This window comes from Bos indicus, chromosome 14, assembly GCF_029378745.1.
Source record: "Bos indicus isolate NIAB-ARS_2022 breed Sahiwal x Tharparkar chromosome 14, NIAB-ARS_B.indTharparkar_mat_pri_1.0, whole genome shotgun sequence".
In the NCBI taxonomy this organism is placed as follows: domain Eukaryota; kingdom Metazoa; phylum Chordata; class Mammalia; order Artiodactyla; family Bovidae; genus Bos; species Bos indicus.
The window spans coordinates 7,250,007-7,277,059 of record NC_091773.1 but is presented as its reverse complement, the minus strand read 5'-3'; the positions used below and the strand labels follow the sequence as shown (position 1 = coordinate 7,277,059).

The 27,053-nt window shown below is 51.2% G+C and overlaps 1 protein-coding gene across 3 annotated transcripts in view; it reads right to left on the bottom strand.

Moving 5' to 3' along the window:
- ZFAT (zinc finger and AT-hook domain containing) overlaps positions 1–27,053 on the bottom strand; it is a 158,580-nt gene that overhangs the window by 99,071 nt on the left and 32,456 nt on the right. For all 3 annotated transcript variants that reach the window (XM_070802414.1, XM_019973941.2, XM_070802415.1), the window contains exons 3-4: positions 17,044–17,280; positions 2,182–2,370 (exon numbers count right to left, since the gene is read on the bottom strand). In XM_070802414.1, coding sequence (XP_070658515.1) covers positions 2,182–2,370; positions 17,044–17,280 — 426 coding nt within the window. The remainder of the gene's footprint in view (positions 1–2,181; positions 2,371–17,043; positions 17,281–27,053) is intronic.

Genomic DNA, 27,053 nt, shown 5'->3' with positions numbered 1-27,053 from the left:
ATTCCCACCCCCGCCTCAGTGCAGGGAGCACAGCCTGGGAAGCGTGTTTCTTCACTGCGTGGCACCCGTGCAGGGGCTAGTGCTCCTTCAGCTCACACATCTAACTTGTGTGTGTGTTGGGTGTGTGTGTGTGTGTGTGTGTGTGTGTGTGTGTGTTTCGGGGGAGTTATCCAATAATCTATCAAAACCTTCTTGTGAGATACATGTTCACTTGATCTCTTTATTAAAAGGGCTTCCCTAGTGGCTTAGTTGGTAAAGAATCTGCCTGCAGTGCAGGAGACCTGGGTTCGCTCCCTGAGTCGGGAAGATCTCCTGGTGAAGGAAATGGCAACCCACTCCAGTATTCTTGTCTATAGAATCCCATGGACACAGGAACCAGGCAGGCTACAGTCCATGGGATCACAAAGAGTCGGACGTGACTGTGCAACTTTCTATTTTGTTTATTGAAAAACCAAAACACAAGACAGATACACATATACATATATGCCTCCCTGCAAGATTTCATACAGCTCCTCATGTGTTAAACTCTGAGTAAACATCAAACAGCTTCAAGACAGAAAGCAGCAGTGGACTCAACGGTGGGCAGTAATCTCCGCTGTCCGGGGTCAGGTCCCAAACAGGACATCAGCCTCCCACCCTCCGGGCCCCTGCGTCCACCCTGTGAAGTGAACGGTCTGAAGCGGAAAACTCAGAGGTCACCTTTACTTGTTCAAGTCTACGATGTGAAACCATCAAAGACGGTTCATAGAAGTGTGTGTGCACATGAATAGTAAAGCAAATTCATTATATTTTTCACCCTCCACTTACAGAAATCTCAAACACTCCCATCCTTTTTTAAGAAATCATTATAGAAACTTTCTCTCAAGATGGCTAACACAGGAACCTCTCTCCTGGGGTTTTCATTTCCCCGAATAACACTTGTCTAAAGGACGGTGAAACCACTTCATGTCGCATAATCTTATGTGGCTTTTTTCTCTACTAAGCACCTCACCCTACAGTGAAGTACTGGGTTGGCCAAAAAGCTCGTTCGGGGTTTTCTGTGACACGTTACAGGATATAAAATATAAATATTTTATGTATATAATATAAAGAGGTATTTATTTAGCGTTTTCATTTTGCATAGTCAGTTACCATTAGCATTGAGAACAGATGCTTTAAAAGGCTCTCAGTTCAGTTCAGTTGCTCAGTTGTGGCATACTCTTTGCGACCCCAGGGACTGCAGCACTCCAGGCTCTGCTGCTGCTGCTGCTGCTGCTGCTAAGTCGTTTCAGTCGTGTCCGACTCTGTGTGACGCCACAGACGGCAGCTCACTGCCATCCCTGGGATTCTCCAGGCAAGAACACTGGAGTGGGTTGCCATTTCCCTCTCCAATGCATGAAAGTGAAAAGTGAAAGTGAAGTCGCTCAGTCGTGTCCGATCCTCAGCGACCCCATGGTCTGCAGCCTACCAGGCTCCTCCATCCATGGGATTTTCCAGGCAAGAGTACTGGAGTGGGGTGCCATTGCCTTCTCCGATGCCAGGCTCTAGCTGACCTCAAAATCCTAAACTTGATTTTTTAAAATTTTATCTGACAGCTGTCACCCCAAACGCACGGCGGGGGCGGAAACATTATTATACTTAAGCATCTACTATCCTAAACTGTTCTTTGTCTAAGGTATCTTTTCCTGGAAGAGGCCTTTTTAAAAGGGGGTAATATATCCACTGGCTATTTTATGTGAAAAGAAAAGGAGATAGAAATCTCTAGTATTATAAAATAAATAATGAACCTACTTAAAAAATGCAAAAAAAATAAAGAATTTCAAAGAAGTTATGGGGAGGGTTTTGGCACCCTCTGCTGTGAGTAGTCTTATACTCCAGCCCGGGCAGGAAGAAGGAGCAAAGACATCCCGGAGAGGGTCTTGGGGGATCTGGGGGGCCCCAAGGAAAGAACCGCTCTCCAGGGCCACTGCTCCTTTTAGCAGCCGCTCACATGTGAACACAGGTCACGGCCGCACAGGCTGTGGGCAGCGGCAGTGGGAGCAGCCCTCGCACCCTGACCTCTGGACACGGTGATCCACCATGGCCCAGGGCCACGGATGATCAGCCACAGCCCCAGGTCACCAGGTAACTCCACGGAGAGCCCCGCAGTGATCACAACCCCCGCCAGACGTTCCTGCCACCCCCTCCCCTCGCCACGCGCACCTGGAATCGCCTCGTGTGCTGTTAACACCACGCTGATAATGGGCTTCTTGGCCCCAGACATCTGCGGGGCCTCCTTTCCCGAGCAGACCTTCTGGATTTTCTCCGCTCTCTGCGCCCGCGGCCTCTTTGGGGCCTTTTCTCGATCGTCTTCCTTATACTTCTTCTCCAGTTCAAGGTCAGATTCGTTACCTAAGAAGCAAATACCAGGATGTATAAAATACCCTTTTTATACCAGTGATGGAGTCGGGGAGCGCGCGGAACCCTTTTTATGGGCTGACAGTAAAGGGGATACACCTGTGTGGTAGAAACACTGGTCCCTGGACTTCCCGGGGGTTCAGTGGATAGGAATCTGCCTGCCCAGTGCAGGAGGCACAGGTTCCATCCCTGGCCAGGGAAGATTCCACAGGCCTCGGGGCAACTAAGCCCGTGCACCATACCTGAGCCTGCACACCTGGAACCTGTGAGAAGCCGCGCACTGCAGCTGAAGAGTAGCCCCGGTCTCCACAACTAGAGAAAGGGCACAAGCAATGAAGGCCCAGCGCAGCCAAGAAATGCAGTTATAAAAGAACGCTGGTCCCCAGCGAAGTGGACACTGTGTCACTTCGGGGTCACTCCGCTTCCTCGGTCTCGCCTTTGACTCAGTAAACACCGTTCCCCCGGCACAGGCCCCCACGTGGGCACTGAGGGCCCGCTGTGGACACAGCAGGCACAGGCCCTCACCTTGCTCTCAGGAAGCCCACCGGACCTCAGAGTCATCAGCCAACAACACTGCGGGGAAGACACGGTGGTCTTCTTTAGACAGCCTAAGAAGAAGGCATTCACATGCTCAGCATCCAGTTTCTAGGTGCCTTCCGTGTGCCAGGCGTGGTGGACGCCAAGGCTGACGGGGCACAGACCCAGAGCCCACCCTCGAAAGCCCTGCCGTCTGGTGGGAGAGACGGACAGGGCAGTCTGCTGCGCGCCCACTGAAGCAAGAAGGGGTCTCGGATGACCGAGGGGAGGGACAGAAGATTCTACCCGAGGGGTCAGACAAGCCACTCTGGGCGGGCAGCCCTTCAGCCAGTGTAAACAGCAAGCATTTGTGAAGCTGTGGTCGGGGCTGCAGGAACAGGGGCGGAGGAGGTGTGGGGGGCGGAGGGCACAGGAGACGGTGGTGTGGGTAGCAGTGGTGGGCTCGGTGCTAAGGAAGGGGCGTGAAGACGAGGAAGAACGCTTAGCTGGGTACCCTGTGGGGCAAACTTGAAGAAGCCGGCAGGGAGGAACAGAACCAGGGGAGGGAGTGAAATCCAGGGCCTCGAATGCCCACAGGACGCGGGGAGCCGTCCTTTGATGAGCGGGGTGGGGGGTGAACTCCAATGCCAGTGGAGACCACACAGGAGCGTGAGTGAGTGAGGCTGGCTGGGGGGACGGTGGGGACACAGCACAGCCCCAGCCCCAGTCAGGGCCGGATCACAGGACACACACACGCCACGGTGTCAACGTATCAACAGGGGGACTCCCCACACTGCTCTGCTGTCATCTGTCGAGAGGCCTCATCCACGCTGTGACCTCTGGGAGCTTGGGGCTGTGTCTTCTTTTTACTGAGCCTGAGGACCTAACTTTACAACACACACCTGCTCTGCTCATGAAGCAATGGACCGATGGGTAGAGATCAGCAACAGACTTTGCCAGAGGAAGAAACGTCTAGCAGTTGGAGCCACCCAGGCCTCCCAGGTGGCTCAGTAGATAAAGAATCCACCCACGGTGCAGCAGACGCAGGAGACCCGGGTTCGATCCCTGGGTCGGGAAGATCCCCCGGACGAGGGCATGGCAACACACTCCAGTATTCTTGCCTGGAGAATCCCCATGGACAGAGGAGCCTGGCGGGCTACAGTCCATGGGGTCACAAAGGGTGGGACACAACTGAAGTGACTGAGCACGCACACAAGCCAAGCCATCCCAACGAGGGAAGGGTGGCTTCAGAGACGCATTTCTCAGGAGGGTTTCGAGGGGCTTCACACAGCAATCGTGATGCCCTGGGAAAAAGTGAACCACACGGCAGCGGGCGGGGTGGGGCGTCCAATCAGACAAGCCCTGCATCTCTCAATTCTGAGACCCTTCCGACAGGGTAGTGGAGCTGCAGGAGAAAGAGGGTGGAGGGTCAGGGAGACCCGACCCTGCTGGAACCCGAGACAAGTTAACCCGCAGGCTCTGTGGCCACGCTCACTTGTATCTGTAGGACGCCTCCTGCGTGTGGCGCAGAAACGCCAGGTCCACCTTGGGCCTGACTCCACGCCCACCTCTCCAGTTCCTCTGCCTGTTTGCTCGTGATGACCCTTTCCTCCATCTGATGAAGTACTCATGTCAAGTACGGCTCTTCTGAAACAGAATTTCTCTATCACCAAGTTCAACAATGATCCTCTCGTACTTAATAAAACATTCTCTTTGCAAGCTTTTTTTTCCCCTTTGTTCTCCTATTTCCAATTTTTCTCAAGGTCCATCTTCAAACAAAACATCATTTCCACACAAAAGAAAGAAATATTTACTTGGAAATTACCCCAGCACTGCAGAATGTATTTGTTCTTTACTGGCCACAGGTCATTAAAAAGATATGTGCAGAATGCCAGGCCCTGTTCTAAGCATTTGGGACAGTGCAGGGCACAAGACAAGAGACCCCTGCCTCCTGGAGTTTATGTGCTGGTGGGAAAAGACAGACAATACAGCTAAAACATAGTAAGTCGATTACATAATGTATCAGAAGGTAATTTAAACATTTCTCATTGTACCTGTGCCCAGTGAAAGAGCACAAGCATTTGGAAGATAAACAAGTCTGATTTCTTTTTTTCTAAAAGAGAACTGCTTGGGCCTCCCTGGTGGCTCAGTGGTAATGAATCCACCTGCCAGGACAGGAGACACGGGTTCAATCCCTGATCCCCGAAGATCCCACGTGCCTCACAGCAACTAAACTCGTGCGCCACAACTCCTGAGCCTGTGCTCTGCCACTAGAGAAGCCCCGGTGATGAAAAGTCCATGCACTGCAACCAGAGAGTGGCCTCCACTTGCTGCAACTAGAGAAAAGCCCTTGCAGCAATGAAGACCCAGCACAGTCAAAAGGCTCTAACGAGGGTGCTTTTCAGAACACAAGGTGCTTGGGTGAAGCGCCCTCCTCTGTCAAACTTCACACCGCGCCACGTCACCGACGAATCCAGTCATGACCCTTGCTGCACCAGGATGCGCTTTTCAACATTTTTTTTTTTTTTTTTAGCAGCAGGACATTCTGAGTGAGTTCTTTAAGCAATTTCAATATACCTAATAAAAAGGCGTGGCTTCTCTGGTTAAAGTAGATTGGGTCTTCCCTGGTGGCTCAGATGGTAAAGCGTCTGTCTACGATGCAGGAGACCCGGGTTCCATCCCTGGGTAGGGAAGATCCCCTGGAGAAGGAAATGGCACCCCACTCCAGTACTCCTGCCTGGAAAATCCCATGGACGGAGGAGCCTGGTGGGCTACAGTCCATGGGGTCACAAAGAGTCGGACACGACTGAGCGACTTCTGTTTCTTTCTTTCTTTCTTTCCTTCTTTCCCCTTTCTCTGGTTACAGTGGGTGGGGTCCAGACCAGCCACCCCGCCAACCACCACCGGTACTCCCAGCCCTCCAATCCTCAGCCACAGGTGCCTCCAAGAGCCCTGGAAACAGCTTTAAAAGGAGTGGATGAGGACGTAGGAGGGACAGTGTCTGATACCACCTGCAGCGCAGTCACCACTCTGAGCCACGGCGTAGAGTTGTGGGGTGTATGAGCTACACTCCAGCCTCTGCCTTCCAGCTGGACCAGCTCGGAACTCTCTGAACCCAGGATCCGAATCCACAAAGTGAGTGGTTGTGAGGCTCAGGCCTAGGAAGGTCGCAGAGCCCTCTGTCACGTGGGGAGTCATGCTGTCGCTCCCCCGGTGGCACGTCTCGGGTGGTGACGTCATGCCTGAAGACACACTTGTGTGGCTCGGGGCTGGGCTGGGACCACAGCTTCCGGGAGGTTCTGTTGGGTCTGTGTGAACAGGAGAGGCGCAGGGAGGGCTGCACTCCTAGCCAGCATGTTCCATGGAGTCGCTGACGTTCGGGAAAGACAACGTTCAATTTCTTGACATTTGTGCATCATTGCTCTTCAACCCCAGCACATTGACCTAATTCTTTATATTTCATCTCCTTTTGAGAAGATGGCGTTTAAAAACTGCTGACGCCGCAGCATGGAAGCAGGAGTTCCCAGCAGTTCCCAGGATGGTGCAGAGACCCCACTCTTATGACAGTGCCCAGGGTCCTCGCATGCAGGGAGGTGTCCAGATTTCAGACGGAGGCGGCGCAGCTTCAGGAGCAGAGACCAGGCATGGGCCCCATCTGAAGGGTAATGAGCAAAAAATCCACGGTCCCCATGTTCCACAAAGTTCCCGCTTGTCCCTCCAGGCCAACCCTCATCTTCCTCCACCAGCTCCTGGAGGCTAACCTGTAATGGGTCCCACGGGGGCTCCACTGCTCCTGGCTTCCCACAGGGTTTGGCCAGTGGAGTCACCAGCAGCTGGGAGGGAGGGAGGTTTGGGGGAGAGTGAATGAGTTAGTTCTGGTCACACAGTGAGTTTGGTAGGATGTAGGGTTCCAAGGAGGTGTTATCCACCTGGGTGAGGGTCTGCAGGTGGGCCTTTTGTGGGTGAGGGCACAAGTGGGTGATCACGAGGGGCTGGGGTGGAACAGAAGCGTGCACACACACACACACACACACACCCTCCCTTAACTTGGATGAGCCTGTCTGACTTTACTAAGAAAATGAAGCTTATCTGATACAAAGCTCTCAACTAAGCTCCTTTGATCTCAGAATGCCCCTGCTCCTCACTCAGCACCCCCTCCTGTCCTAGAGGAGCTTCTCTCGGAGGGATGTTACTCCACTTGCCAAACCCCACACTCTCAGCAGGTGGGGGGTGATCTGTGTCTGTGTTCACCCTCTAACTCCCTCTGGGAACCTCTCAGGGTCCCCGACACGTAATAGCATCCAGGCAAGGCAAGCTGACCTGGTAGTGGGCCGATGAAGAGTTAACGGTACGGGCAGTCATACATTTGTAGAAATTAGTTCATGTGCACTCATTTATAATTAACAACAGCGCTAATATTCTAAAGTACCTGTTCCAAATTGCCCCAGAACTAATTAAATCTCAGAACTCCCCAAAGAGTCAAGTGTTATCAGCCACATTAATAAAAAAAAAAAAGCCCAGAACAGTTGTCAGAACAGCAGACTGATAAGGGATTATACTCTGGGACTCTGCCACCGATTCATTCCAGGCTGCTAATGCAGCAGTTTAAGGAACTTATTAGCCCATGATTATTCTATCAAATCTGCTGAATATGCATCCCTCTTGCCTTCCGTCTTGCCCTCGGGCTTTCTTGTGTCTTCCTGTCTCTCTGGATCCAAGGGGAGGCCAGGTGAGCACCGGCTCTGAGCACCGTGTCCCCACAGAGGGGTCCACGACGTGTGAGCACATGCAGAGCACCTGGCAGCCCGCCTCCTCCTGACCCTGTTCTCGCCACACACCCACCGCAGTGAACCAGCCCGCCTTCCTCACCCGATCCCTCAGCACCTGCAGGCTTTCACAGGAACCATCACGAGGGAAATGCTGTCCCGCCCCTGACCCCATGGCAGCCCTGGACGCGGCATTCACGGCCCTGTATCCAGGGAGCCCTCCAGGATGTTCCCATCACAGTGTGGTCCCGCCGTGCACCCCCTGCACCGGGCTGACCCCCGCATCATCCTGTATCTATTTGGTCCTCGTCCCCCCAGGCTCAGCTGCTCCAGGGAACAGACTCATCTTACTCGCTTTGATCCCCAAAGTCTGGCTTAGGGCCCAGCCGCCACAGCACAGGCCCCGTAAGGGGGAAACAGAGGAGAGAGCTGGCCTCCGCGGGGACCTCCCGAGCCCTCAGCTCCAGCCGGCTCCTCGGCAGCTGGGAAGCACCAGTCGCGGCAGCGAGTCCAGCTTTAAAGGCTGCTGGGCCCTGGGCCGCGGGCCCTTCCCTGCAGCACTTCTCAGCAGTCAGGCTGTGATGGTCAAAGAGACTCCTTTTCAAGACGGGGGTCATAACGCATCTCTGCCACTCGTCTGAAGAGCCGTCACTTGGAGTAAAGGCCCGCTGTGTCACCGGCTCCAGCCCTCCACCCCCCCCCCCACCCCATCACGTCCCTCCAGGCGGGATGCAGGCAGCCCCAGAACCGCTGACAGCATGATGCAACGGGGCTGCCTCCCGCCCAGCCCCCAGCCGGCCTCCAAGACGCTGGACAGGAAGGGCCTCCTCTCAGAGTCCCAGCGTAGGACTTCCCTGGCGATCCAGTGGTTCAGATTCCGAGCTTCCAATGCAGGGGGCGTGGGTTCGACCCCTGGTTGGGGAACTAAGATCCCACATGGCATGGCCAAAAATATTTAAAAATAAAAGTCCCAACTGAAAGTCCTGCTTGGGAATTTAGGTAGTTTCTCTTCTCTCCTGGTCCCCACTCCCCTCCATGAAAAAGGGTCATCAGTGCCCTCTGGTTCCCCAAGAGTCACGCAAGTCTGCGGCAGACAGCATAGGCGCACAGGGCCAGCTCCGTGTCCCAGGTCTCACGTCAGGACACTCAGTGACCAAAGGGCCTGGGGTTTAATTCAGGTGACTCTCGATTGGAAGATGGGTGGATGCCAGTGACAGAAACTGGAGCTCGGAAATCAAAGGGACCAGGGTTCGTGTAATTACGAGCTGGCCCTCAGGCAGCTTCCTCCATCTGGCAGAACCTGTTTCTTCATCTAACGAGGAGGGGACAGCCCCACCCCGGCTCCCAGCATGGGGGTGAGAGTGGACACTCAGCGCCCTGACGATAGCTGACACTGGTGTGCTCAGGGGAAGACGAGGCGGCATCACCACCGGGGCCCCGCGGACCTGGGCCTGGGATTCCACAGACCTATGGGAAGCTCTGGACCCGCTTGCCTCTAGAATCCTGGAAGCAGGTAAACAAATGCCTGCCAGACTTCGCAGCCTGCTCCACACCCAGTCAGCTCACGCAGGGCCTGTCAGGGCTCCCGGGGCTCAAGGCTATGGATCTCACACTCCATTCCTTCCCTAGGCAACTCTGACGACAGAGCCCGGTATCACGTATCTGAATTTTATTCCAAGTCTCAGAAGCTATTACAGAGATAATGGTCACGTGCAGTTGATTTTCTTCAGGGAAAGCTTACCAAGGCTGCCTGCACTGGGGCACCGTGCCAGTCTCAAGGATGAGACGGAGCTGGGGGGGCTGCCTTAGAGGGTGGAGGGTAGTTTTTTTGAGAAGAGACGGCTCCATGGGACAAGTAGGGGTTAGAAAGCAGACAGTGTCCCATGATAAGGGGGTGATCTCTCCACAAGGGGGAGAGAAGGCTCAGCAGGCATGTGCATGTCACCATTGCGTGTGACGTCATTCTGTGAAAGGCGGGCTTATGGGAAGCAAGTCCAGAAGTGGAGTGGCCAGTCCACCATGCAGAGAGTCCACAGGAGAGATGAGAAGGCCAGACCAGGGGCAGGGAGGACGGCCAGAAAGGAGACCGCGGGCACCAGAGTTGTGGGAAGCAGGGCACAGGGCCGAGGCGGCCAGCAGGCTGGGGGTGAGCAGGAGGAGGACTCCAGGAGGACTCAGATTCTAGCTCCAAGGACTCAGATTCAGCACCAGCGAAGGAGGGAAGTGTGCAGAGCAGGTCAGGTGACATGGTGGAGGCCCCAGGCTCGTTGCTGCTGACTGTCCAGCCGTCACACGGGCTCCCGCTCAGCTTCTGACTCTGTGGGCACTTCTTTCTTCTTTCTACCCTGGTCCTCACATCTCAGGTTCCTGCTGCCATTCTTTTCGCCTGTATCTGAGGTCTGCCTGTGACAGTTACCTGACCCACAAGAATGGCAGTGGAGATGCAGAGCAGAATCAAAGTAACATTTAGCGGGCAAAGTCCAGCAAGTGGCTGGACATGACAGGTGAGGGAGAAACTTCTGGATGAGACACCTGGATGGGGTGGCCAGTCACCAGGACAGAGGCTGTGTGCGGGGATGGGGGAGGACATTTATACGGAGCCTCTGGGACCCCAGACCGAGACGCAGGCTTTGAGCTCAGGACAGGGTTGGGGCAAGGAGGACACATGCCGGTCCCCAGACCACAGCTGTGGGCGAATCCACAGAAATGGCAGGAGTCATGCAGTTGCCACTAGTGACAGCCACCCAACATGTCCAGTCCTGGCCCACCCCAGGCACAGAGAGGGTCGCACTCCACGACCCCTTGAAGTTCGGTGGGACCGTGAGGCCAGTTCTGGCCAATGAACTGCGTGGGTAGGAATGACAGAGGCCACTTCTGGGCCAACTGTAAGCCTCGGGCCCTCCTCCCCGCCGCCCAGTGACCAGACACGCTCAGGGCAGTGGCCGTTCTCCCCGCCTGATCCCTGGGTGAGCAGAGCCTCCTGGGGGTCTGCAGCAGAATGAGAAGGAAAGCCGGATCTGTGAGCCCACTGCAATGGGGGAGGCTGGTTGAAGGATGTAACCTGGAACACACCAGCAGCACCCGCCATACTGAAGGGCTTAACAGCAGAACTCGACCTCACAGGGCAGCTGGAGAGATGGGAGCAAAGTGGGGCAAGCGGAGGTAGGGGGGGCAGGGCTGCCACAGAAAGGTGACGCTAACTGTCCCCAAGTCCCACATTCCCAAGCACGCCTTGGACCATGTACAGCCGGAGGCCGCTGCACTCTGCGTTTCCCTGATGAGCAGAGGTGAAGCGAGGGTTCGCAAAGCAGCGAGAGGAAACAGACCATTCCATTCCACATCTTTCCATGGAGAAAAGGGCACACTCAGAGGACTGACACCACTCTGCCTTTCCACCTGCAGACTTCCAAACCTGACTCTTGAAAAGCAGTTTTCAGCCTACGCAGCTACTGATCAAGTCAGCACTTTTGCTAACACAAAGATAGTAGAAGACACCTGAAATACTGTTGTGTGAAATCCTCACAAAGATTGCAGGTGCATCTTAGGTAAGATCTTAGAATAAATGCCTTGTCTTCTTTAGGGAGGATTTAACAAGTATAAAGCAAATTTTTGCAGCTCTCCTTGCATAAAATGACCCCAGAAATAACAAGCTTAGAAAGGTTCAGAAGTCACTTTTATAAACTTGACACATTGATTTCTGTAGGCTGTAAAACGTTTTCCAAAAACACCAGCTGTTCCACATAATGGCATTAGGCAAAAAAAAAAAAAAAATTTCTTTGCCTGGTTTCTTTTACTATTCAGATGCAGAATGAAGTAAATAAATGTTGAATACATAACAAAATTGTTATTTTAACTTGCTATGGTTCAGTGTAGGGAAAAAGCTTATTTTGTTTTCTTCTAATTGCTTTAACAAGCCAAAGAGTCAAGGTCAACTGTTTGAAATGTCACTAAACTGCTCTTTACCGAGCATGTATTAAAACAATTATGCAAGAATTTTCTAAATTGTAATATTGTGTTTGGCAAACTGAGGAACGTGGAGCAATCACCATGGATATGTCAGCCACTAGGCGGCCGGGCGTTAGGTCATTTCTGCATATTTTAGAGGCTTCAGCAGTGGCCAGAAAGGGAAAAACACCGGGAGCTTCCACCTTTGCATTTGGTATTTGTTAGAGTCCACTTAGGTCATTCAAATCAATGGACTATGAGGCCACTTTCTATGCAGCTTAGCACTGGAGGAAGCTGATAATCATATTAGGAAGGACGATGCCTGTCTGCCGCTGCTGAAGAGACTGCCTAATTAATTACAGAATAGAAAATAAAGGTGGGGACTGCACAGGGTGGAACTTGCCTTTCGCATGAGGTTAGAGAAAAAGCTGAGAGTGGTACATTGAAATGAACAAAATCAACATCCACAAAGAAGAAAGAAGACTGGTTTTAAGGCGCAAACACGGTAAAGCTGAGCCGTCTGCAGGGGAGCAGCGGGGAGTCACGGCTGGTGCCCAGCCCACCTCCAGGCAGCTGTGCGACTCTCAGAGAACCGTCTCTCTGCACGTCAACTTCCCCAAGTATAAAGTTATGAAACAGGTTTGAAAAGGGGGTTTCTAAACCAATCTTAAAAGATCACACATAGTGTGACTTGGCTGATGTAACATTCTCGACATGACAAAATCACTGGGTCGGAGATCAGTGGCTGTGGGGAGGGTGACTGTGAAGTGGATCACGGGGAGCCCTCATGGTGACGGGCAGTCCTGCTTCCTGACTGCTGTGGTGGCTACACAACCCTACACGCGTGATGAACGGTGATGAGTGATGAACTACGCACACAGTATCTCACTGTCAGGGTTCCTGACCCTGACACCGCGCAACGGCTCCGCAAAACATCACCACGGGGGAGAGCAGGGTAAAGGGTCTGAGACCTCTCTGTACCATCTTTGCAACTCCCTGTTATCCCACTAATTGTTTTCAAAATATGAAGTTTTTTACTTTTTCAAGGGTTGACTTGGAATCAGACCCTTATTCTCTGTGGACCCTATGATTTGAAACAGTTTATCTGCAAACTGCATTTAATGAAGAACATTCCTTTGCCCATATTTACTGATCAAATATGTATGACTGCCTTACTTCACAACTTTCACAAAAACACAATTTCCAGAGGGATCAAAAATACAGATAAAGAATGAAACCATACAAATAACAGAGGAATATATAGAAGGTTGCTTTTTATTATTTGGGGTATATAGATAAGTGTCCTAAGCTACGATAAGAAGGGCATGAAATTTGACAGTAGTGACAAATGCTGATATTTAAAACTTCAGTAAAATGCAAAAGGAAAGAAAAAGCAATTCTGCACATGAAAAGACAAATGATAAAGCTGGAAAATATCTTCAGAGTATCTGGCAATCCAAAAGTGTAGTAAGTAAAGAGCATGAGCAAGGAATGCCCCAAATTACACATAAGACAAAAACCTGAATATCTGCAACAACATCGTCCACTAGTGACCAGGCAGATAAAATTCACAGCACATTAGATTAACCATTTCAGAACGAACAGCCCAGTGGCATTTACAGCATCCATAATGCTATGAAACCACCACCTTTATCTAGATACAAAACCTTTCCTATCATTCAAAATAAAACTCATTAAACAGTTTCTCCCCATCCTCCCCTCTCCTCCGACCCCTGGTAATTACCAACTGTCCTCTGTCTCTATGGATTTATCTGTTCTGAATATACATGGAATCATATGATATGTGACCTAAAAGATGCTCTATTAGTCTGGGAATTACATTACTAGATATTTACCTAAGGTAACAAAGGCACAAGTACAAAATATAATAATAATAGAATAAAATGGTAGGCTCAAGATTATACACCTGAGTAGTTTTTTTTGTTTTCTGTTTTTTAATCAGGGAGAAAAATTTTAAACAGTATTCAATGTCGATCAACTGGAGACCGATGAAGGAAAACTTAAGGCTCACACACACAGTGAAATGCTGTGCGGCCTTTAAAAATAACGAAAATCTCCATTTACTGACTCTTTCATCAGAAAGCAGAGCATCGCGATCAAAAGCACAGACCCTACAGCCAGACCGTGTGAGTTCAGAGTACAGCTCCGGCCCTTATGGGCTGTGTGATGTTGGCAGACTCCCGACGGCTCTGCCTCAGTTTCCTGTCTATAAAGTGGGCGTGATAATAGTGTCCTCAGTGCCGCTGTGAGAAGGAAATGAGACAAGAGTGTGCAAGTACTGAGAACAATGTCTGCAACACAGAAAGTGCTACAAACAGCGTGTTGAAGAAAAAATAGCTGACATGAAAAATTTATCCGCTCCATTAACTGCATGAAAAAAGAACACAGAACATTATGTATGACCTCAATTACTGAAAAATGTATGTGAATATACATAAAATGTAGGTCTCTCTTCACTCTTATATACAGTGTAATAGAAATTATACCTAGGCAGTGAAATTGTGCACTATTTTTACTTTCTTCTTAGTATTTTTTATATCATTACAGGTATTAAAAAAGGAAACAAATGACAACACCCAATTGGTACTTTTGGACACTTGGAACCTCAACTGGCCTGTGCTTTCTAGGAGGGAAACTGGCAAAATGTAATACACTTTCTGGCCCAGAAATGTAATACACTTTCAGGAATTTACCCTATAAAAATAGCATACACACATATACACATATACAAATGCACACATGTACATAAGGGAATATTTATTCAAGTAATATTTATAACAGCAAAAAAAAAAAAAAACAAGGAAACAACCTAACTTTCATTAGACGCACCACGGTTGGCACGAACAACGGGAAACTTATCATATCGCATGGAAAAATGATGCCACAGAGCTCCAGGAAAGACACTTTCTGCAAAACCTGTGAACACCCAGGTGAAGAGCCTGCACTCTGCTGTGTAGGGGAGACACCAGAGTGGGTCTCAGGAAGAAACCCCGGGGCAGCACAGCCTGGGGGGCGGGGAGGAGGGGACCCCCATGGACAGGACTGAGCCTCTCAGTTAATCCTAGGCCTGGGAGGAGGGAGCCGGAATGTCCGGCGTCACCAAAGAGGGAAATTCCCCGATCTCTAACCACGGCCGTGCAGAAAGCCCAGGGGTCTCCCAGAGGGGGCTGACAGGATAAGGCAGCCATGGGGAGGCTCCGAATCAGAACAGATCCTCAACAGGGGCTAGAGCTGGCCCCTCTGACTATGCCGTGACGACCACCAAGGGTCAGTGCAGGAAACGCGGGGGCGGGGTGCATGTGTGTGAGCGTGAGACACACTCAGAGGGCCACGGGGGGCAGCTCGGTGAGGTGGCAGGACGGGGAGCCCCTCCACAACCACGTCCAGCAGGAACAAGCGCGCTGGGGACCGGCGCCGCAGGTACAGTGCCGTGAGCTCCTGCCCCTCCCTCCCCGGGCCATCTCACTGCTGAATTTCTGTGTGTCTGCCAAAGCACCTGAGGCTCTGAAGCAAGACACTGCTTCCCCGAAAACCACAGGGCTCCCCGCCTCCACTTCCCACACGGCGGACACTCATACTCTGTCTTAGGACGGCTGCCACCCCACTGCCTCATCTCGCCTGAATCCTTGTCTGTTATTTGCAACAGCCCCTGCAGCCTAGTAAGAGTTCATGTGGTCACCCTGAGAGCAGTTCTTTAAAGGAAAGAGCACTTTATGGGTTCTACAACTGGCACAGGTGTTGGCAATGAGCCTTGGCCACCAACTCAATGTCTGATGAATCTTAGGTGGTGAGTGTGAGCATGCTAAGTCGCTTCAGTCGTTTCCGACTCTCTGCGACCCCATGGACTGTAGCCCGCCAGGCTCCTCTATCCACGGGATTCTCCAGGCAAGAATACTAGAGTGGGTTGCCATGCCTTCCTCCAGGAGATCCTCCTGATCCAGGGATCAAACCCAAGTCTCCTGCCTTGGCAGACTTCTTTACCCCTAGCGCCACCTGGGGGACCCATTAGGTGGTGCATTCCCTCAATAATGTGCTCAGTTTAGTTCAGTTCAGTCGCTCACTCTTTGCAACCCCATGGACTGCAGCACACCAGGCCTCCCTGTCCATCACCAACTCCCGGAGCTTACTCAAACTCATGTCCATCGAGTTGGTGATGTCATCCAAATATCTCATCCTCTGTTGTCCCCTTCTCCTCACGCCTTCAATCTTTCCCAGCATTAACGTGATAGGATTTTATAAACCAAGGGCCTTGCTTCACTGTTGGGAGGTGTTTCTAGGACTGAAGAACTGGGGTTCAGAGTCAGACAGTCTGGGTTCAAAGGCCAGGAGGATCCCTTTCTAACTAAAAGACCCTGGATAAACCGCTTCACTTCTTAGTGTCTAAATGCTCTTGCCTGTGACACAGGAAGGACAGCAGCAGCACTGTGTCCACAGGGCTATGAAGGACAGTGACTGCTAACACATACGGGGAGCTTTGAAACGGCAGGTGCTCTTCTAAGCACTGCAGAAAGTCCTGTCTCACTGAATCCTCCAAGCAACCAAATTAGCTAGTGTTGTTTTTATTCCCATTTTACAGAGGAGGAAACTAAAGGAGAATAAAGTTACTAAGTACTGGAGCTGCGATTCAAATCCAGGCAGCCAAAGTCCAAAGCCCACATCCTGAACCAGAGTCCATGTGATGTGCGCATGTGCTCAGTCGCTCAGGAGTGTCCTACTCTTTGCGACTCCATGGACAGCAGCCTGCCAGGCTCCTCTGTCCATGAGATTCTCCAGGCAAGAATACTGGAGTGAGTTGCCATTTCCTACTCTAGGGGTAAAGTACTTAGCCTGGCACAAAACAGTAAGAACTTTCTACATTCTTAGACATATTTTGAAAACTTCGAAACTGGTTGCAAGAATCAAACGAGGACAACAGAGCCCACAGCAGAGGCCCTTGCTGTTTCACTCCTCCTAGACAGGTGTCTGGAAGACTTTCCCGCTCACGCACACACTCTCATCAGCCTCTCTTAGAAGCTGCTTTAGAGCCGAAGCCTTGCCAAGCTCTTACCTGAAGGCAGCACCTGGTATCCTGTATGTTCTTCAAGAGCGCCAGCCACAGTGGAGGCCGTCAAGGTCACTCAAACGGGCTCAAGCATTCTAACCTCAGCCTTTCTGCTCACTGGGCCCGACAACACGGCTCCGGAACAAGAGAAGCCCCCCACCGCAATGAGAAGCACCCCCTGTACCCCAACTAGAGAGTGGCCCCTGCTCTCCACAGCTAGAGAAAAGCCTGCGCAGCAATGCAGACCCAGCACGGCCATAAATAAAGGAGTAAATAAAATCATTTTTAAAATCTTAAAAAAAAAAGTTCAAATGAGACAGCTGGTTTAAAAAGAGGGGGTGCGAGCCGTGGGCGCCCCCTGCCAGGGTGCGCTCTTACCTGCGTCCCCCTCCGCCTCGCCCAGGTTCAGCACGATGATGCAGATGTGCTTGCGGAGCTGGCGCGGGTTGGAGAACTTGCGGCAGCACTTGCTGCACTCCAGGCTGCTCCCTTCCTCGGGGGCCCGCACGCCATCCACGCCTGGCAGGGCGCTGCGCTCCGCCAGCTCCTCCTCGGGGCTGGGCTTCTTCGTGGACCCCTTGGGCCTGCCTCTCTTCCTCTTCATGACTGAAAACTCTGCGGAGGAAACCAGAGGGCACCGTGGGGTCACAGAAGGTGACAGGGTGGGCCATGCGCTCGGTTTCCAAGCGTGGAAATATGTCTGTTTCCACGGGGAGCTCACATGGTACAGAATCCACCTGCAGTGCAGGAGGCCTAGGTTCCACCCCCAACGTGGGAAAATCCCCTGGAGAAGGGGATGGCTACCCACCACCCCAGCATTCTTGCCTGGAGAATTCCATGGACAGGGATGCCTGGCCCGGCTACAGTCCATGGGGTCGCCAAGAGTCGAACAGGACTGAGCAACTAACACTTTTGCTTCCCACATTTTATTAAAAAAAGGAAAGCTTGAAGGAGTTCCAGAAATGAGCAGCTGCAGACAATCACTTAGTGCTAACATCTCTGCGCTATTACACAGTCAATTCTGTAATCATGTGATTTACGAATATTAATTTATCAGAACCTGTGCACTGTGCCTCTTCCATAAAGTGGGGAGGGTTTTAAGCTGTGACTGTTAGCTCCAGTTCACAAACCAGGCTCCTTAGAAACCACCATTTCCACTGAAAACTAGTTCTCAGAAACTTGCTAAGGACTGTCTCTGCAAAGGGTTCTCAAAGGCTGCTTAGCTTTTCACGCTTTTAATGAGTTATACAACTATTCTGACTATTTAAGCCATCATGATTATTAGGTCCAAATTGTTCTGATGGAAAAGAGACAAAAATAATTGCAATCTAAAGCCAAAGATTATAGGGCTAGAGACAATATTTTTCAAGTTTCCTGGAGGCCAGAGGATTTAAATGTCATCATCAGAGCTGCTTTGGAGCAAATTTCAAATCATTTTTCACCTCTTATCTCTTCTTAATTAGCATTCATTTTTAAGGCATTCATCTCCAAAGGAAGGTGGGAATTAAGACGGGTGAACGGGCTGAGGGGGCCTCCTGCCGTTGTAGGCAGGTGGAGTGCTGTCTTAGGTGATGCAATTTGAGGGGTGCCCTGACCGGCACAGCCTGGCTGCCCTGCCATCGCTGGAGAGCCATCTGTCTGGCTAAGGCATGGCATATCAGCAGCCAGCCGTCTTTGCACCTGAACATCAGGGCAGAGGAAGGGTCCTAGGTTCTAGCACCATCTTGGAGGAAGGGTCATTTATGCAGTTATGATGTGTTCAGGGTCCCTCCTGCTCTCCCTGTGGTTGTGCCCAAGAAAGCATCACCCACAGTGCCCCCTGCTGTCACTGTGAGGACCCTTTAAGGGGGTCACCTGGGCTCCCAAATCAGACAGAGAAGCCACAGGGGCAGGAGAGGAGGGCAGGAAGGCTCTGCAGGGAAGTGCAGAGAGACAATGTGGGCTCTGATGGAGGCGCCTGCTCAGACGTGGGGTCCCCAGGAACTCAAGAGAGGGGGACTGAGACAGGGGAGCTCTTGCAGGAGCAGGGTTTCCACTGAGCTGCAGGGCCAAGGCAGGTCCTCCTTGACCTAGAGCTCCAAGCCAGAGCCTTCCATGGCCGGGGCAGCCAACTGATACACCGTCACTGCTTGCCTCCATCTCGCTGGGCTTGTTGGGGAACAGGCTCCCCTGTCGGCCCCGAGATCTTAGCAGGAGAATGACAGCTGTAGGGACAGGAGGCCCAGCCACTGTGTACGGGAGGCTGGGGAGGGAGGTGAAGAGAGAAACGTGCAAAGTAAGGACAAACCGCTCACTTCAGAGCCATTAAAACTCTCCTCCTGATTATTCTTTACAACAGCAGCTCACTGAAGCAGCAGTTAATAGCTGGAGGAGCAGAATGAGTGGAGAGGCTGTAAACCGCCCACCGCATGTCACATCCGCCGAGCTTGGGAAATGTGTTACAGGACAGCTTACTGCCCCACGCCCTGCCCTGCAGACAGAGGTCCTCCTCTGACGTGTCCTGAGGATGCAGCTGTGCAGTGGAGAGGGGGCTTCATCCGTGCAGAGGTCCGGCCTCTGCCCTTGGCCACATGGGTGGCCCCCAGGCCCCAGGAAGGCCCAGGCTGACCGCAGTGCCCGTGTACCTAGGGGCATGGCTGCGGGACTGTCTACACGGGGGTTTGTTTTTGGGGCTCTGTGACAGGTGAGGTCAGATCTGACCTCTGAACACAGTCTGACCTCCTGGGGGAGCTGGAGACGGGGGGCCAGTCACACAGGTGGGCATCATCAAACTCCATAAAAACTCTGGACACCAAGGACTTGGGTGAGTGTCCCTGGCTGGAAACACTCCTAAGTCCTGTTGTGTAACGTAGCTGCAAGAAGACAGCGGCATCCAGGACACCATGGGGGGTGGAGGAGGACCGAAGGCCCCGTGTCTGGAACCCCCGGGCCCCCAACCGCATGCTGGCATCACCGCCTTTGGCCTGCTCTGACCTGCACCCTTTTTGTTTAGAACTGCCTTCCAAGTACAGAGCTTTCCTGAGTTCTGTGAGTCATTCTAGAAGACTAGTGAACCTGAGGGAGTCCTTTGGGTCCCCCAAATTTGCACCTAACTGAAAAAGTGTGGGAGGCCCTGGGAACCCCAGATTTGCAAGGTGCCCGCAACCCTGTTTCCTGGTTGTGCTGGGTCCTCATTGCTGCAGTTTTCTCCGGTTGAGGCCAGTGTTGGGCTGCACAGGCCTCTCGTGGTGGTGGCTTCTCTCGTTGCAGAGCACAGGCTCTAGGCACGCTGGCTTCAGGAGCTGCAGCTCACATCTCTGGAGCTCGGGCTCAGGGCTCATGGCTCATGGGCTTTACTTGTTCCATGCCATGTGGGATCTTCCCAGATCAGGGATCGAACCTGTGTCCCCTGCAATGGCAGGCAGATTCCTATCCACTGTACCACCGGCATCAGCAATCTTGAGCAGATGTAGAAGCCTTGCGGGAGCTTCTCTGTCTCAGCTTCAGGTTCAGCACTCATCGCTGCAGGATACCCAGAGTCTGCTCCATGGAGCTGTGCAGAGCACTTGCAGCCGCACCACCCATGGGTGCCACCCCCTCCCAGTGCAGTGGTACCGCAGCCCGGCCAACCAGACCCGAGAGTGGTCTGCATCCCCCAGCACTGATCCGGTGTCCCACCCAGCAGGCGCCCCGCAAATCTTGGTGAATGAACTCAACTAGCAGGGTGCAATCTGCTGTCAAGGAGTAAACATAAAATCGACCCCAAAAGCTTTGGGAAACCTCTAACATGATGGTGACAAAGTGAATCTCACATCTGACCACATCCATAATTCAGATCCTCAAGACCAATTAGCCAGCTAAAAATGAAATTTTCATAAATGAACTTGGAAAATTTAAGCACCGAAAACGAGCTGCTGCCATCAGCTACCCACGTAGTACAAATTCTCCAGTGGAGAATCCTGGAACTGGGCAAGGAAGACTCTGGCACCTCTACCAGCACACACTGTGATGGCATCTCAACGGAGGAAGCGTCGGTTCCTCGTCCTCCTCCCTGAAGCCCTGCACTCAGGTGCCACCGAACTCTGTGGACTTTGTCCTAAAGATGTCTGCCCGGTAAACCCCCTCGCGGTGCACCCAGACCCCCGCCCACCATCTCAGCTGCCCGCCATCCCTTGTCTCACTGCTGCCCCCTTGCGATAGAACTTTCCATGGTCCTTGAGCAGTTTGCCCCATGACTCTCAGACGTGGCTTTTCAGGCCCCTCAGCACATAGTTCAACCCTGCACATGCACACAAGTGCGTGTGCAAACACACACACAGCACTGCGCTTGCTCCCTCTCTCCCCCCACCACCCACTCACTCGGGGCCACGTCCAAAGCCTCCCTAAATATGTGGAGATGGCGCCTGTCTCGTTTTACTTCCCTGTACTGCTCCCCCTCTTGCATCCTGATCAGAATCCAAATCCTGTTGCAAACCCTAACACTTCAGGCCCCGTTCAAATCCCAGTACATCCTCTGTGAGATGGTTCATCCCCCAGTTGCCGTGTGAGGCACACGCATGTACAAACTCTCCCACACCGTTTCCTGACTGTGCTTCCCTTCCCCCACCATTGATCACACACCCTGAGGTGTGAGCTGCCTTTTCAGCTTCAAGTCCCACAGGATCTGGGGCAGTGCTGGAGGCACAGTGCACACTCCATACAAGAAATGCACGTTGTCAAAACTATGGTTTTTCCAGTAGTCATGTAACGGATGTGAGCGTTGGACCATAAAGAAGGCTGAGCACCGAAGAATTGATGCTTTTGAACTGTGGTGTTGGAGAAGACTCTTGAGAGTCCCTTGGATGAGAGTCCCATTCTAAAGGAAATCAACCCTGAATATTCACTGGAAGGACTGATGCTGAAGTTGAAGCTCCAATACTTTGCCCACCTGATGCGAAGAACTGACTCACTGGAAAAGACCCTGATGCTGGGAAAGACTGAAGGCAGGAGGAGAAGGGGAAGGCAGAGTATGAGATGGTTAGGGACCACAATCAACTCAATGGATGTGAGTTTCAGCAAACTCTAGGAGATAGTGAGACGGGTGTCAGGGAGCATTTAACAGGAGGATTCCTGCGTGCTGTTTTCTATCTCTCAAGGATTCTCTGTTCCTTATCAGTTCCTATTCCAAGAACAAGTAGAGCTGCACGCAGTTCTCAGGACTGAGGTCATAAGATGAGACAGGCAGTGACTCTTTTCAGTGTCAGTGACCTTGTATGTATTAGACTATCCATATTGTGGCTATCAATAAAATTTCATCCTGTGTAATAGCTGAGTAATCATCTTACTAAAGATATATAAGTCTACACTTCTGCTAATAAAGTACCCTTGCTCTATCAGAGCTTGGGTCCCCATGTCTTTCTTTCTCTCTCTCTCTTTCTCTCTCACTTTCTTTTTTTTTTTTTTTTTTAAATTTAAGTGGCAGAGTCCCGGGCCGGACGGCGGCGCGCGGACAAAGCGCTCTCTCTGCCTCCCTCTCTCTCCCTCTCTCTCTCTCTTTCTTATCGTCGACTCCGGACCACCAGGTTCCAGTCCATTAAAGGACCGCAACAGACAGGGAAGCCTGGTGTGCTGCAGTCCGTGGGGTTGAAAAGAGTTGGATACAACTGAGCTACTGAACAAAGTCATTTCCTAACAGGAAAGGAAGCAGTTAGAAAACAAGTCATTTCCTATGTCCCAAGTTTCCAGCAGAAAGGAAGAGGTGAGCCATGGTGCACCTCGAGTCCATCTCAGATCCAGTCTGGGGATAACTTCCTCACGGTCAGAAAATCACCCTTGCAGATCCAAGGCCCGAACTAGCAAGGGACAGAGAGAACCAGCTGGCATTGTTTAAATTTAATCAAAAGACAACGTGAGCACTATGAAAAAAAAATCTCGACATTATCAAAAATCTAATAACATAAGCCCTTTATTTGTACATCACTCAAGTCTGTGAGGCACTTTCCCAGCTATTATCTCATTTTATCTTCATAAAAACCTTGAGATAGATGCAGCAAATGTAACTTCTCAATGGGAGAAGAAATCAAGGACCCAAAGTTTCGAGGGACTTGGCACGTTTTCCAGAACTTGCCACTGAACTGGGCAAGGCTGGGACACGGGTTCCTTCTTCCCAGCCCGGGTTTTTCTGCTGAGCCACATGGCCCTTGGGTCCATTCTGGACGCGGGAATGAAACCAAGACCCGCACTGCTGAGAACAGTGGCTGGGAGTTAAGCCAACCTGGTTCAAATCCACCAGCCTCAGCTCCTCTCTCTTTTTAATAAAGACTGTATACCTTTTATTTTAATACTTGACTTTATTTTATTTATTTGGCTGTGCCAGGTCTTAGCTGAAGCACGTGGAATCTTTAGTTGCGGCATGCGGAATCTAGTTCCCTGACCAGGGATTGAACCCAAGGCCCCCTGCATTGGGAGTGTGGAGTCTTAGCCACCAGACCACCAGGGAAGAAACTGACCCCCCAGACTCAGTGCCTAACACAAAAAATAAACACGAAACCGCTATTTTATAAAAAGTCACTATTAAATAAAAAGCAGCCCATTAAAATGCCAAGCAGAGCACTTAAGAAGTGAAGGATAAACGGCAAGGGTTCCTTACTCTGGTTCCAATCATGAATATGCTGACTTGGGCCGTCTCTGAAGACACTATTACCCTCCCAGCCTGTCCACTGTGAGATCGTGCGATTTCTCGACGTACACACATTCTTGTTCATTAAGGCACTTTCTCCTCGATTTCTTCATTTTAAAACATCTCACACACCGAAAAGGCCAGTACAGAACTAGGGAGTACAAATTCCGCTCTGCCTAAAAACAAGGATAAAGCCAGGCCTCCAGCTCCTGCTCTGCAGCTCCATCTATAGTCACACCAGTTCAAGAATTTAGGAAAATTGTGGAGCATTAACTCTGCCAGGCCTGACAGTCAGCCTCTCTGACGCGCAATCCCCAGGAGCCCAGGCAGCAGCAAAGAGACAGTGAACGGTGCCAGCGCCCAGGGATAGAGCAGAGGCAGTTATGGGACAGATCAAGAAATGGGGGTGGGGGGAGGAAGAGAGGAAAGCGAGATGAGGTCCTGTTAAACATTCGAAAGGGGGAGTGACGGGAGAACCGGAACCCAGCTCTCAGGAGACCCATGCAAATCCCTCCCAGGGTAAGCCCAGCGTCCCCACCTCCACCAGGATGAACAAGCGTGCACACACACACTCACCCAACTCACAACACTCGCATCAGACCTGTACTCACCCATCACACACACTCACCTGTCACACACACACTCCCATCAGACCTGCTCCCACCCATCACATACACACTCACCCATCACACACACTCACCCATCTCACACACTCACCCATCTCACAACACTCGCATCAGACCTGTACTCACCCATCACACACACACTCCCATCAGACCTGCTCCCATCCATCACATACACACTGACCCATCACACACACTCACCCATCTCACACACACACACTCACCCATTACACACACACTCCCATCAGACCTGCTGCCACCCATCATACACACTCACCCATCACACATACTCACCCATCTCACAACACTCGCATCAGACCTGTACTCACCCATCACACACACTCACCCGTCATACACACACTCCCATCAGACTCGTACTCACCCATCACACACACACACTCCCATCATACACACACTCCCATCAGACCTGCTCCCACCCATCACATACACACTGACCCATCACACACACTCACCCACCTCTCACACACACACACACTCATTACACACACTCCCATCAGACTTGTACCTACCCATCACATACACATTCACCCATCTCACACACACACACTCATCACATACACTCACCCATTACACACACTCCCATCAGATCTGCACCCACCCATCACATACACACTCACCCATCACACACACTCATTCATCTCACAACACTCCCATTAGATCTGTACTCACCCATCACACACACACACTCTCATCACACACACACTCCCATCAGACCTGCACCTACCCATCACATACACACTCACCCATCACACACATTCCCCCATCTCACACACTCACCCATTACACACACACTCCCTTCAGACCTGCACCCACCCATCACATACACACTCACCCATCACACACACTCACCCATCTCACAGCACTCCCATTAGACCTGGCACCCATCACACACACTCACCCATCACACACACCCATCTCACACACACACACACAAATTCACACACACCTACCCATCACACATACACTCTCATCAGACCCACATTCACACACTTCAATCAGACCCACACTCACCTATCACACACACCCATCCATCATATACATACATCTCATCACACACACTCACCCATGACACACACACACTCCCATCAGACCCACACTCATCCATCACATACACACATACTCATCACATACACATGCAACTCATCACACACATAGTCAACCATCACACATACACACTCAACCCATCACACACACACTCACCCATCACGCACACACACACTCACCCATCACACACACACTCACCGCCACACACACTCACAGATACAACCACACATTCACACGCACACATTCTTTTATATACTCATACAAACACAGAAGAGGAAGAATAAACTTGGTCCATTAGGGAATTTTTTTCTTGGAGCAGAGCCAGAGATTTGATTAGGAAGAAGGGAGAAAAAAATGAAAAGTTCTTTTGCAGACCACTTCCAACATGAGCAAAAGAGATTAAAAGGCTATAAAATAAACCAGAGGACTTAGGAAGCTTCATGTTATAAAGGGAGGCCAAAATCATAAATCAATTACTACACAGTTAGAGGTTTAATTAAACCGTTTCCAGCATCTTTCAACTTAAAATGAATTGTGAAGGTTAAACCTGAATGAAAATCATTAGAGAGGAAACTGAGATTCTGGAAGTCTCAAATTTTATGGGCTTGGACAAAGAGAGAAGGAAGGACTCGGGGCTCTTAATTAAAGACTTTTGAAGAAATGTTCTCATGTTAATAGTCTAAATCTAATTAGAATCTTAAGAAATACTTTTTTAAATTACACAGGCAACTAACTTTTCAGTATATACTCTCTCTCTCTCATACACACACACACACACACAGAAAATGTATGCAAGAAGAATTTAAGTCAAAAGTAAATTAGTAAATGAAGGAAAATAACTTCTAAAAGAAGTTTAGTGGTAAGAACCTGATTATGCCCCGAGCGCCACAGGAACACCGCGGTCAGGCCTCTCAGGATGGCTGTTCCCCTGCTCCCTGTCCATCCCCTGCCCAACCAGGCTGCTGCGTCTACACCCTCCCAACAGGAGTGACCCTTGTTTGTATTGGGCTGGCCAAAAAGTTCATCCGGGCTTTTCCGTAACAGTGAACTTCTGGGCCAGCCCAGTACTTGCCCCAGGCCTCAGCTAATGATAGCTCATCCAAGGGGTGGTGAGGGGTGTGCCTCTAACTGGTTTCCCTGGTAACTAATGAGCCCACCTGATGCTGATTCCCCTGCTACTGACAACACCCCCTGCCCCTGGGGAGCACAGGCCGCCCCCATGCCCGGCCCACCGTCCGCTGCACGTGGTGGGGTGTTGCTCCAGGACTCGGCTTCTGTGTGTGAGCCCCCCATCCGTTAAGCCACCGATGTCTCTGTTGCTGACACCAGGCTCTTCCTTGGGTCTTGCGCTTGTGCTTGGGTCAAGCAGGTGCAGCCCAACCATCAGCGGAGTGGCCAGGAGACTGAGGAGACTCCTGTGAGCACTGAGATGTCAAGATGTCAGGAAATATAGGATGGGATATGGAAAGTCTGGGGGCCTGTCCGTTAACATGGTGGGGGGCAGGGAGCGGGGGTGCGGCACTCCGAAGTTACAGGGAAATCCCAGGGAGGTTGATCTTGCTGAATGGGGGCTGCCAAGTGCTCTGGAGAACAGTGGCCTCTTCACAGTTCTGCTCTTGTATCACAGTGAGCCTTTTGTCGTTGGTTAAGCTATCAACAGCATTCTGGGCTTCCCAGGTGGCCCAGTGGTAAAGAATCTGCCTGCCAATGCAGGAGATGTGGGTTCACTTCCTGATCCCTGGTCGCAAAGGGGCTGATGTGACTGGGCACACAGCACCCAAGGCAGCTTTCTAGGAGGAAATGGACTGAGCACACAGCACCCAAGGCAGCTTTCTAGGAGGGACTGGTATTGTGCCTTCGAAATGAAAATTATCTACCTGGACTCTCTGGAATGTTAGCCTTTTGTGATCTCTAAAAGTAAAAGAGAAAAAAAGAGCTTTTAGATAAACTCTAGCAATAACCATGTCTTGGGAATAAGAACTCTTGAGGATTTCGTTCCCCCCTCAATCAGTTTGGAGGAGCCTATGTGGGCAACTGACCAGATTTATTTTGCAAATGGATTG